At 41.0% G+C, this 12825-nt stretch overlaps 1 protein-coding gene across 1 annotated transcript in view; it reads right to left on the bottom strand.

Moving 5' to 3' along the window:
- The window catches only part of LOC118809637 (rho-related GTP-binding protein RhoN-like), a 71722-nt gene extending 64838 nt beyond the window's left edge, over positions 1-6884 (bottom strand). Inside the window, exons 1-2 of the mRNA XM_036573114.1 lie at positions 6522-6884; positions 5802-5889 (exon numbers count right to left, since the gene is read on the bottom strand). Coding sequence (XP_036429007.1) covers positions 5802-5889; positions 6522-6623 — 190 coding nt within the window. The 5' untranslated portion in view covers positions 6624-6884. The remainder of the gene's footprint in view (positions 1-5801; positions 5890-6521) is intronic.
- Between the last annotated feature and the right edge of the window lie 5941 nt (positions 6885-12825).

Raw genomic sequence — 12825 nt, 5'->3', positions numbered from 1 at the left:
AAAAGATCCTCAAAAGCTAGACATCATGCTGCGATCCAAAGAAATTCAGGAACAAATGAGAAACAAAGTGATTGAGATCTATCAGTCTGGAAAAGGTTATAAAGCCATTTCTAAAGCTTTGGGACTCCAGCAAACCACAGTGAGAGCCATTATCCACAAATGGCGAAAACATGGAACAGTGGTGAACCTTCCCAGGAGTGGCCGGCCGACCAAAATTACCCTAAGAGCGCAGCGACAACTCATCCAAGAGGCCACAAAAGACCCCACAACAACATCCAAAGAACTGCAGGCCTCACTTGCCTCAGTTAAGGTCAGGGTTCATGACTCCACCATAAGAAAGAGACTGGGCAAAAATGGCCTGCATGGCAGAGTTCCAAGACAAAAACCACTGCTGAGCAAAAAGAACATAAAGGCTTGTCTCAGTTTTGCCGGAAAACATCTTGATGATCCCCAAGACTTTTGGGAGAATACTCTGTGGACTGACGAGACAGAAGTTGAACTTTTTGGAAGGTGTATGTCCCGTTACATCTGGCGTAGAAGTAACACAGCATTTCAGAAAAGGAACGTCATACCAACAGTAAAATATGGTGGTGGTAGTGTGGTGGTCTGGGGCTGTTTTGCTGCTTCAGGACCTGGAAGACTTGCTGTGGTAAATGGAACCATGAATTCTGCTGTCTACCAAAAAATCCTGAAGGAGAATGTCCAGCCATCTGTTCATGACCTCAAGCTGAAGCGCACTTGAGTTCTGCAGCAGGACAATGATCCAAAACACACCAGCAAGTCCACCTCTGAATGGCTTAAGAAAAACAAAATTAAGACTTCGGAGTGGCCTAGTCAAAGTCCTGACCTGAATCCGATTGAGATGCCGTGGCATGACCTTAAAAAGGCGGTTAATGCTCGGAAACCCTCCAATGTGGCTGAATTCTGCAAAGATGAGTGGGCCAAAATTCCTCCACAGTGCTGTAAAAGACCAGTTATCGCAAATGCTTGATTGCAGCTGTTGCTGCTAAGGGTGGCCCAACCTGTTTTTAGATTAAGGGGGCAATCACTTTTTCACACAGGCCCCCTGTAGGTTTGGATTTCTTTTTCCCTTAATAATAAAGATCTTCATTTCTAAACTGCATTTTGTGTTTGCTTGTGTTATCTTTGTCTACTATTTAAATTTGTTTGGTGATCTGAAACATTTAAGTGTGACAAACCCACCACTGTATTTTACAAAATACATTTTAGACCAAAACCCCAAACCTGACAAAACTATCATGACATGTCAGGCATCAGGCAATGCATTCACAACAATTTCAGGTAATAAGTTGCTGTGAAGGAGCTTTTCAGACGTCTGGTTCCTATCACCACCACTGTGAACAATAACGCCTCTGTAAGTTTCTCTAGAACTGAGCATTTCAAGTCAAACCACTCTGAGTACTTCTTAATGATTTAATTCGGTTACAGAGAAATTCTCAGGGTCAGGGTTGGTTTAGGTGGAGCACAGAAGCACATTTGTACTGTGTGTACATTAATACACACTAGTTTGTGCATGTGTGTTTTGAAGAAACATGCCTTTAGAGCTGCGTCACCATTGCACCAACTTCACATTATACACACTACTGACTCTTAAAAACTGATATTTCACATTAATATTAACTTAAACCAAAAGCCCACTGATCAAAATTAAATTAGACTTTTCTAATATAAATGCATGAGGTCAATACATACACTGGACAGACCAACTTCTCATCATATAACTGCAAAAACAAGGCTCTAAATTGAACTACAGCTGGCTACTGTGACACACCCAGTTTTAGCATGAAGACAAACCTGTTTCCGAATTCAACGTTCAAAACTGAAGGCTTGACAGGCTGCATATGTGTTAATGGGTTTGGCCCCACAATCCACACTGGTATCTCACGTTGTGTCTTAGTGACGGGACAAGTGAGGAATGATGTAAACGCAAAGCTCTTTAAAAGAGACCATTATAAGTGCTGTTTTACAGACTGTTTTCGACGGTAGGCAAAGCTGGGCAATATGACAATGTTTACTGTTATTGTGATAAATTACATCACAATCTTTTCTGAGCATATTGTGGATATTCTCAGTATTTAAAAATCACTTCCAAACTGTACTGTTTGATTAAAATAGAGCATGATTAGTCCTGTTTAGTTGGATTTAGTGCAGCACAGTGTGTGAAACGTTGAAAACAAGTAACTGGATTCATAGTTTTTGATAGTATTTCTAAAACGTAGCACTACTTTGTCTGTCCTAACTTATGAGATGTCAGAAATAATAAATACTGTGACACATCATGTATCGTAAATGTATCGTATAGTCTTGTAATACTGCATTTTGCCATATCGGCACTTCTACCTGTAGATTTAAATGGCCACATTTTAGTTTTTAAAAGACACTGGGGGCAGGAGGGCAGCACGGGGCAGACTATAGAAATCAAATGTCTACATGCAAGCAAAGACGTCTTTTAGACAATTTGGAAATCCCATCCAGACACACCTTTAGGTGGCAAAAGAGCATGTATGGTAAAACTGCAGGCTGCTATTACCTGTTGGTTCAGCCTGTGTTTCGGCCTATAGTTTTTAACTGGTGTTAAAACTATGGTCTATGTTTTCGGCTGTAGGTTTAGCCTATAGTTTTTAATGGTAAACTGATGTGTTTGTTACTCAGTGGTCTGGTGGATCCACCACATTACTGTTTATTTAAATCAATACAGCCACAACAATTTATGTAAAAATACCAGATGTTTAAAATATCGCAAGTGTCCAGCGTAGGGTTCTCCTTTAGCAGCTGTAGCCAGTCAGCAGCCTGTCCATGTTGTCCACCCTCACACACACACACACACACACACTAACAGCAGGCCATGTAGGAGGAGAACAGAGTGAAGGACACAGCACCTCCACACTTTCATTCCCCACGGGTTCAGCCCAACACCACATGTGTAATATAAATGTGTGGGGGGTGAACAGAGTGAAGACACTGAAAATGGGTTATTTATATGTTCTTCACAGAAAATGAGTAAAGGCCAAGAAATCAGGGGTTGGAATGGTGCAACTGTTCCTGTCTGGGTTGTATTAAGCATATATATGAAATGGCTGAAGTATAAAAAGAAGAATATTTCACATCATTTTTTTCTTTTGGTAAACATTGAAAATGGGTCCCCCAGACCTGAACACCACACAAGGGTTAGAACTACTGGCTATATTCTAGTCTGTAGATTTAGCCTATGTTTTAAATGGCAGTTTTAAACAGTTTAGAATTCTCAGCTATTTTCTAGCCTGCAGGTTTAGCCTATGTTTTAGACAGCAGTTTTAAGCAGCTTAGAACTACTGGCTATTTGTTAGGCTGTAGGTTTAGCCTATGCTTTAGCACATAGTTTTATCCCCATACTATGACATTTAATAACCAAAAATATCAATGACTTGGGGTTTACATTTGATCTTCCATTAGAGTTTAATAGATGCTCTATTACTATACGTTCATTCAGTTAGCAATAGCTTGGTTTATGATTTCTTCTAATATTAACATTACTAGCTTTAACTTACACATATATACGCTTAATACAGCCCAGACAGGAACGGCTGCGCCATGCAAGAACCAGAATGATTAATCACACCATAAATCAACGTCAGCTGCCATGCTGTCAGGACTTTCTCTCATAATAGCCTGACTAACAACGTGACAGCAACGCACGATTTGCGCCAGATGTCCAACTGGCATGCTGTTCAGCCAGTGGTAAAACTTTTTACAACGAACTCAACTGATAGACTTTATCTTTCAGCTCCATTTAGAAAATGCCACCGAGATTAATCTGTTTCTCCTGCGCTGTGGCTCAGAGCGCCAGAACTGGACCATCTGCCTTGCAGCCGGTGTTGAGACTGGTGCACCTGCGTCACATCCGGGGTCCAAAACAACTCACTGACAGTCTGTGAACTGCATGCAAAATACAATAAAATCTACACTACACACTCATAAGTGTAGTCTCTATCGGGGAGGGGGGCAAACACTGGATATAAAACGCCCCCCTCCCCGATAGAGACTACACTTATGAGTGTGTAGTGTAGGGGGGCGTTTTATATCCAGTGTTTGCCCCCCTCCCACTCAAAGAATCGCTGAATAGTGCAAGTCTACTCTTACTAACCAGCTGTCATAATCTGGATGATTTAAACAGAATTTGGTTACAGTACACTCCATTTTTTCATTTCCTATGTAACAGCTATTTGCAAGGTTACACTATAGTCATTTCCAAAGTCACACTACAGTCATTACCAAAGTTACACTACAGTCATTACCAAAGTTACACTACAGTCATTACCAAAGTTACACTACAGTCATTACCAAGGTTACACTATAGCCATTTCCATGGCTACATTTCAGCCATTTCTAAACTTACACTACCGTCTTTTCCAAGGTTAGACTACACTTCTTTACAAGTACTGACATACATCATTAAGGTGAAGGGACAAATTCAGAAAGGTGATGTAAATTATTTGATGAATATTTTTTTTCTATCAGTGTTAACGTCAATATCACTGCTTTTGTTTAACTATGCAAATATGCGTACAGCATCCAAGTTGCATAGCGGCCCTCCACTTCTGAAACCAAGGCCCAATCCCATTTCTTATTTTGACTCCTACCCCTTGTTTTCGAGTGTCACCTTGGCCGTTGGAACTGAGTTACAGGTGTAGTGGTTGAAATCTTCCTCTCTGAAATGGGACCCTCAAATAAAAAAGAGCATTACTTCATTAACAGCTACTAGCGCTGCTCTGTAGACGACAGTCTGCAGCGACAGCAGAGGAGGGTAAAGTTCAGCTCCTCACTGCTGGACTTTAGTTACACTTAGTGAATCATATGCTTTCAAAGAGGGGTGACAATTATTTATTCTCACCCACCCCTAATTCTTCAGTGATATGAAGCTGAAGTCAGATATTCACCAGCTGCTTGTTCGAGTTTTCCCGTTCCACATTAAATGGAGCGGCAGTTCTGACACCTGAGGCGCCAGAATGTAACTGCTGCACCATTTAAGGTGGAACGGGAAATTCAGCTAGCTAGCTATGGAGACATCAGCTCTACTAGCCATTTCAAGCTTGTTATGAAGAAAAGGACCATGATACATTAAAACGTAATGTCATTTTAATACATTACGGTTCTTTTCTTCATAACAACTAAAATAATACAATGATTACTGTAATTTCTCAGAAAAACCTGAGTTTGGAGGGCCATGTAGCCCTAACACTTCACCCTACCCCTCTATCTCAACACACATCAGGACACCCTACCCCCTAGGTGTGAACACGCAAAAGGTGGGGTAAGGGCTAAGTGATGGGGGCAAGGGGTGAAATGGGATTGGGCCCAACACTACATTCTTATACAAATTTATTCACAGATGAATTCCTGCTTACTTCAAACACAGCATTTAAGTGCCACAGCTTTGAATTCATATAAAGCAAAAACGTAGTTAGAATTCTGAACAGTTATGATGTAAACAAAGTACAACAGTCCAACACCCTGTTATTAAGTGTTTCTGCCATCCTCTCAAAGTTGACCGCCTCAGAAGTCAGACCCTCAGTACTGCTGGAATTAAGGGACTGAACAGTGTCCTGTGTTGACACACTTTGGATCCTGACCGAATGTAGCTCAGCATCTGGTTGTTTGCATCTACTGTTTGAGGAACACTGCGGTTTTAAACACACTAATCTTTCTAGAGAACTATGCTGGCATACTTACTGTAGATATATGCAAAAGGTTGTGGGCATTGTGTTTTCTTGTGCACAGAAATGACCACATCTCTTACTTACCTGAAGTGTCCCACATGTTGAGCTCGATCCGCCGCTTGTCGATTTCGAAGCTGGCCGTGTAGTTCTCGAACACCGTGGGCACATAAGTCTGAAATGTGACAATTCACTGGAGCGGATTAGAATCCCATTACGGTGATAAACAGCCCTGCGCTACCTGATTTAATCTGCGCTGCAGTTTCTAATCTTTGAGAAAGTGCCTCAGGGTGGCTTAGAGAACAAATCACAACATCTGAACCATCTGTAAGCAAAAATGCAAAACGTGCCAGCAGTTTTTAGGCTCTTCATAATTCTACCAGTTTGGATTAAACCTTGAGATGAACATGTTTCTTCAAATTAAACACTATGAACAAAATAAAGCATCAACATTAAACAGCTTTGAGCAATTTTTGCACAAATTTAGCATGGCTATAAACACTGATCTGACAAAAGCCTTTAACATAATTATATTCATCACATAATTTTATAATTAGCATTTTGTAATTTCTCATAACTCTGTTTTACACTAAACAGAATTAGACATTTTAGCACTCAAAAGTGTGAAACTGTTTCACCAGCCTTTATTTTTGTCTTATCTTGAGTTTGAAACATGACTATGACCATGATTTATAATTATTCATGCGTTAGCACACTATAACTTTAGCAGGCTAGCATTGAAACACGTTAAAATATGATAAAACTGATCAAAACTGGTTAAAAACTGGTAAAACTCCTGAAGCCCACCTCCGGGTAGGAGTCCTTGGCGAACACATGCAGTAAAGCGGTCTTCCCACATTGCGTATCGCCCACCACCACAATTTTGCAGCGGCTACCTTTGCCCTCCATCGATCCGAATCTCTTCACAGTAAGATCGCGATCGGCATCCGCTTTCCCGCGCAAACTTCGTTACTCTCCCTGCCCAAAAAAAGAGAAAAGTAAACAAAACAAAACTCCAGCGGTTCGCGCGCACGTGACCGCGCAGCTCCACCACGCTGCTCTTCAGCTCCAGTTTCTGGGGTGAAAATCCTTCAAAAACACCCAAAAATCGGTTTCCCCGCGTTCACATGCGTTTCTGGAGCTACTCCGGCTCGGGAGTGAAACCTCCACCTCGCTCAGGAGAGATCAGCCGAGGATCTTCCACAGGCCACGCCCACCGTGCGCCTGCATCCAATGAAAACGCGGCGTCGAGGTTGAATATTCATGTATTTAAATGAGTACAAACACACTGAGCGGCGCTTTTCTCACGAGGCTCCAATGAAAACGCCGCGCTCAGAACTTTGGCTGAATATTCATGTATGTAAATAACGACGGGAAGCTTTAAACGTAGGTAATGTGTTTTTCAGAGTTTTTTCCTCACAAAAACAAACTTATATTCACGTCTTCAGTGTGAATCGTCTACGTTTTAGTTTAAAATCATATTCGAAAAATGTTTTATGTTTTATTTGGTGAATTAAAGCGACTGAGGCACAGAAAACAGGCGTCACTGACTCACCGTGAAATGGCGGTGTTTACTGACATCTAGTGGCCGCAGTCAGAACTGACAGTGCTGTGCGGCAGCAGAGCTGCGTCTTTAGGCGAGAAGAAAGACTTGGGAGGCTGATGTTCCACTAATGTAGACACTGATATTGTGTATATTCTAGGCTGTGGATGATGGACGGCTGTGGATCACGTAGTGTAAGCACGATTTTCATGGCCAGGGATGTGATTAATGAGATCTACAACCCTAATCCCTTGAAATCCTGTGCAGATACTTTTTTTAATTCTGAAATCTTCCTCTAGGACCTTATTCTCATCACATGTGTCTGTGTAGAAGAATCTTTAATAATAATAATAATAATAATAATAATGTCTTCTATCAATATGAACCACATGCAGGACTCTAAAATATTCACATTTAGAAAGATGTATAACAGTTCAGAGTTATTTACCCTATTCAAATTTTTCTCTAGACAATCTCTACATTGTATTTTGTATTATTTTGCAGCAATAGAATCAACAAAATCTTAATCCCATCAGTCCTCGCACAAGTCTATTTGTAGATTATTATTTTGGATTTTCTTTTTTTTTTTAACGAAAAATATGAAAAGCAACAAAATATTTACAGTCAAACTAAACAGAAACAATTTTTAGTTTGTTTTTTTTTCATTGTAGACCCAACATTATGTCATGTATGTTTTTCCCAGCCAGTTTCAACACTGTGTAATGAACTAATCTGTAACAAAAAAGTAATGAACCATATAAAAGATAGAATTGTGCAGGCAGAATTGCTCATTACGCTCTGTTTCTGTCTCTGTATACTGTTTTGTGTTGGTGATTAAATGAATGCACTTCCAAATAACATAGAAATGAATGAATATGTGAGCGAACGCTGCACTGCCCCACATTCGCCACTAGAGGTCAGCGTTACCACAACAATGGGGCGCTGGAGCGCGTCTTCCAAACATGCAAAAGGTAATAAATTAGCGTGTTAAAACATTTGAAGACTTTAATTAATAGTTTATTCATTAAGTGGTTCATATAGAGCCTATTAAATGTTTATAGCAGTGTTTTTTGCAATAAAATCTAATCTGTTATATTCAGAGGTGGAAAGAACAGCCTAAAAACACAGTTGTGGGCAGTTTAATTTTACCATGATGTGAAATTCATTGAATGTTTAAAAAAAAAATAATAATAATAACAGTGAAGTCGACAGTTTAGCGAGAGAAAAATAACTTTGAAGGTCCAAAACTGTAACTGAAACTGTAAGTAATGTAGGTAAAAAGTATTGTGGTGCCGTTTTACGCCTGCGTTCTGTTTTAGCTTAGTTATCCCTGTCGTAGCTTCTCTTTAGCTGTTTCACTTTGGGGACTTTTATTGTTTTAGGAGTGTGTGTGTGGTGGTCGAAGGCTTCTGAGAGAGAGTGGATTGTTTTTATGATAGAAAAAGAGAGCTAGCCTAGCCTGGGTTAGGTTTTTTGTTTTTCCCTTTCTTTTAAAGAGCAACTTTAAGTATAGATCATGGCCTCTCCTGACTCCTCTTCTGAGCGCCGTGTCTGCATTCAAATTCAGTGACACTTCAGTAAAAAACAGATCTTCCAAAATGGTATATTAACAAAGTACAGTTACTGAAGTATCCCTGCTGCTGGCACCGGTATGGGGTCACTTTAAAACATTAAAACCACCTCCTTGTTTCTACGCTCACTGTCCATTTTATCAGCTCCACTTACTATATAGGTGCACTTTGTAGTTCTACAGTTACAGACTGTAGTCCATCTGTTTCTCTGCATACTTTGTTAGCCCCCTTTTACCCTGTTCTTCAGTGGTCAGGACGCCCACAGGACCACCACAGAGGAGGTGCTATTTGGGTGGCGGATCATTCTCAGCACTGCAGTAACACTGATGTGGTGGTGGTGTGTTAGTGTGTGTTGCGCTGGTCTGAGTGGATCAGACACAGCAGTGCTGCTGAAGTTCTTGAACACCTCAGTGTCACTGCTGGACTGAGAATAGTCCACCGACCAAAAATATCTAGCCAACAGCGTCCTGTGACCACTGATGAAGGACTAGAGGATGACCAACACAAACTGTGCAGCAGCAGACGAGCTATCGTCTCTGACTTTACATCTACAAGGTGGACTGACAAGGTAGGAGTGTCTAATAGAGTGGACAGTGAGTGGACACAGTGTTTAAAAACTCCAGCAGCACTGCTGTGTCTGATCCACTCGTACCAGCGCAACACACACTAACACACCACCACCACGTCAGTGTTACTGCAGTGCTGAGAATGATCCACCACCAAAATAGTACCTGCTCTGTGGTTGTCAAAGGGGGTCCTGACCACTGAAGAACAGGGTAAAAGGGGGCTAACAAAGTATGCAGAGAAACAGATGGACTACAGTCTGTAACTGTAGAACTACAAAGTGCTCCTATATAGTAAGTGAAGCTGATAAAATGGACAATGAGCGTAGAAACAAGGAGGTAGTCTTGATGTTATGCCTGATCGGTGTATAAACTGACCGCTCCTGAGATGAAGTCAATGAAGCACAATACAGCACAGCTAATCAGAACTGAGGTCATTTACATACATAAGTCTTAAATGCACAGTAACAAAAACAGACTCTTTGAAAAAGATAGCATGTAAAAGTGAATTCTGACTTTTTGGCTGTAATGAAGACCTCAGAGGGTAAACAGAACACAGGAAAAACGCAGGATATGAGCTCTTTTTTCTCTATATGGAAGTGGATGATGGCTACATTAGTGTAAGGCTGGACTGGGACATACATCAGCTGTAACATCAGACTGTATGGCAGGAAGTGATACAGTGGCTTTTCTCTCTGTTTGCTATGGCATTTCCTGTCCCACCCTTTAGGCATCGTAATCGCTCTCAGACACTTCCTTTAGCCTGAGTGACAGCGACAGCTCGGTTCTAGTTACATCCTCTGTACTAATGACTGTCACCCTCAAATGCACCATTCAGGAGTTCAGCTTTATGTTTTAGAACAGATGATTCTAATTAAGACACAACGGCGTAACTAGGATCTTATGGGCCCCAGTGCAAACAATTTACAGCCCTGTATAAAAAAGACTTTCACTGCATAAAAATGACCACATAATTTGTTTGTTTATTCACCATTGCCGTTGCACTCAACCCATACCATCCACTAGCATCTAACGTTAACCTAGTTAACCTAAAGTTAAGTTTGTCTGCTTACACTATATGGCCAAATGTATGTGGACACCTGACCATCACACTTATACACCGATCAGGCATAACATTATGACCACCTCCTTGTTTCTACGCTCATTGTCCATTTTATCAGCTCCACTTACTATATAGGTGCACTTTGTAGTTCTACAGTTACAGACTGTAGTCCATCTGTTTCTCTGCATACTTTGTTAGCCCCTTTTACCCTGTTCTTCAGTGGTCAGGACCCCCAAGGACCCTCACAGAGCAAGTACAATTTGGGTGGTGGATCATTCTCAGCACTGCAGTAACACTGACGTGGTGGTGGTGTGTTAGCGTGTGTTGCGCTGGTCTGAGTGGATCAGACACAGCAGAGCTGCTGGAGTTTTCCCTTTTGCAGCTGTCACAGCTTCCACTCTTCTGGGAAGGCTTTCCACAAGATATTGGAGTGTGTCTGTGGGAATGTGTGTCCAGTCAAAAGAGCTTTCGTGAGATCAGGCACTGATGTTGGACAAGAAGGCCTGGCTCACAACTGATGTTCCAGTTCATCCCAAAGGTGTTGAGTGCCTCAATAAAGATTTTAGGGGGTCCGGTCGGGCCTATTACTGTCAAAACATTTAAGACAGTTGTATGCTTTTGGCACCCCTGGTCAAATGACACATTTGTGCAAAAGTTATGGCACTTTTTATATTTTATTACTTCCCAATACTTGAAAATGTGACTCCAAAACTGTCAACATCAGATTAACAGCACTTAAAGCTTTCGTCTTGGAGAGAGAGAAGAAAATCAAGCTGCTTCAGATCTGAAAACATCCACAGGTGTTTCTGTCCATCCTTCCACTGTGAGATGACGACTCAGCGCTATGGGTCTGAAACGATGTGTAGCTGCCAAGGAGCCTCACTGAGAAAAGGAGACAGACACAAAAGAAGAACATTTGCACAAGAACACTGAAACTGTGGAGTGAGGTTTTATGGACTGATGAGTTCAAATTGGAGACTTTTGGAGGTAACAGAACGCAGTATGTGTCACCAAAAGCAATGAAAGATTCTTCAGACCACACCTACAACCATCAGTCTAGCATGGTGGAGGAAGTGCAGGTTTGGCGATGTGTAACAACATCTGGAGTTGGTGGTTTGTTTTTGACTGAAGGCATCAAGAATTCTGACATACAAACAAACTTTAGTACATCATGCAGAACCCTCTGGAAAAATGTTTGATTGGGAAGAAATTTATGTTACGGCAAGACAACGACCCAGAGAGGGTCAAGTGTTATTGGTCAAACAAAGAAAGCTGCTGGTGTTCTCAGAATTATGGACTGACCACTCCAGACCTCAACATCACTGAATGCCATTGGGATTGCTTGGATCATGAGAAACAGAAAATGCAAAACCAACTTCCAAGACTGAACTTTGGAGGTGTGGAAATAAGTCCCTGCAGACTTCTCTGAAAAACTGAATGAGTTTCCTGAAAAGAATGGAAGATGGAAGCTGTGATAAAGGTAGGTGGACACACTAAATACTGAAAATAAAGTGGGCTGTGTAAAAATGTTCTGTTTAATAAGTGTTCTCCGCTTTTTCTATACTCCGGTTTCCGGACTATAGAAAATTGGACATGCTAAATTGCCCCTAGGTGTGAGTGAGTGTGAATGTATGTCTGTCAGTCTGCCCTGCTATGGACTGGTCACCTGTCCAGGGTGCATCCTGCCTTCCACCTAATGACAGCTGGGATAGGCTGCAGCACCCCCCGCCCCCCAGAAGGATAAGTGGCTTAGAAGATGTGTATGTGTGTGTGTGTGTGTGTGTGTGTGTGTGTGTGTACTTTTTCTATGTTTTTCCTGACACCAAAAAATGAATAATTAGCCATTTTGACTGGAAATCAAATAAACAAAAGGGTGATCTCTGATTTTGCACAGCACCATAGATATTTTCCCCTCTCCAAATGATAACGTCTTGTGTAAAAATTATTTTTAAATGATTTAAATAAAGATGTAGTGGCTTTGGTAAAAAGCAGTTGTTTTGTTTCCTTCTAAAAAATAATAAAAGAATCAGAATAATTTCCTCTGTTCATGTAATCTCATCTTGTTAAGAAAAAGAAAAAACAAAAAAGTGTTTCCTGTTTGGTTAAGAATAATGGTTCTGTTTTCCTAACAATAACTAAATTAATCTACATTACATGTGAAAAATAACGATAATGTAAGTATGTTAAATAAATTATTAATTAAAGTAAAAAAAATAAAACACGAAATCTGCTGTTTGGCAAAGGATTTTTAATTCAAAGCTTCCCAGGAAAATCCCCTAAAACTCCAGTCTCCAGGATTTCCGTCTCTCCCGCAGTCCGCTCAGCCAATGAGGAGCCGCCTTTGGCAGCGCGCGGACCTGCTGCTCTCACA

This window comes from Colossoma macropomum, unplaced genomic scaffold, assembly GCF_904425465.1.
Source record: "Colossoma macropomum unplaced genomic scaffold, Colossoma_macropomum, whole genome shotgun sequence".
Taxonomy (NCBI): Eukaryota; Metazoa; Chordata; class Actinopteri; order Characiformes; family Serrasalmidae; genus Colossoma; species Colossoma macropomum.
Note: the sequence above shows the minus strand (reverse complement) of the source record. Positions and strands in the feature narration are given on the sequence as shown.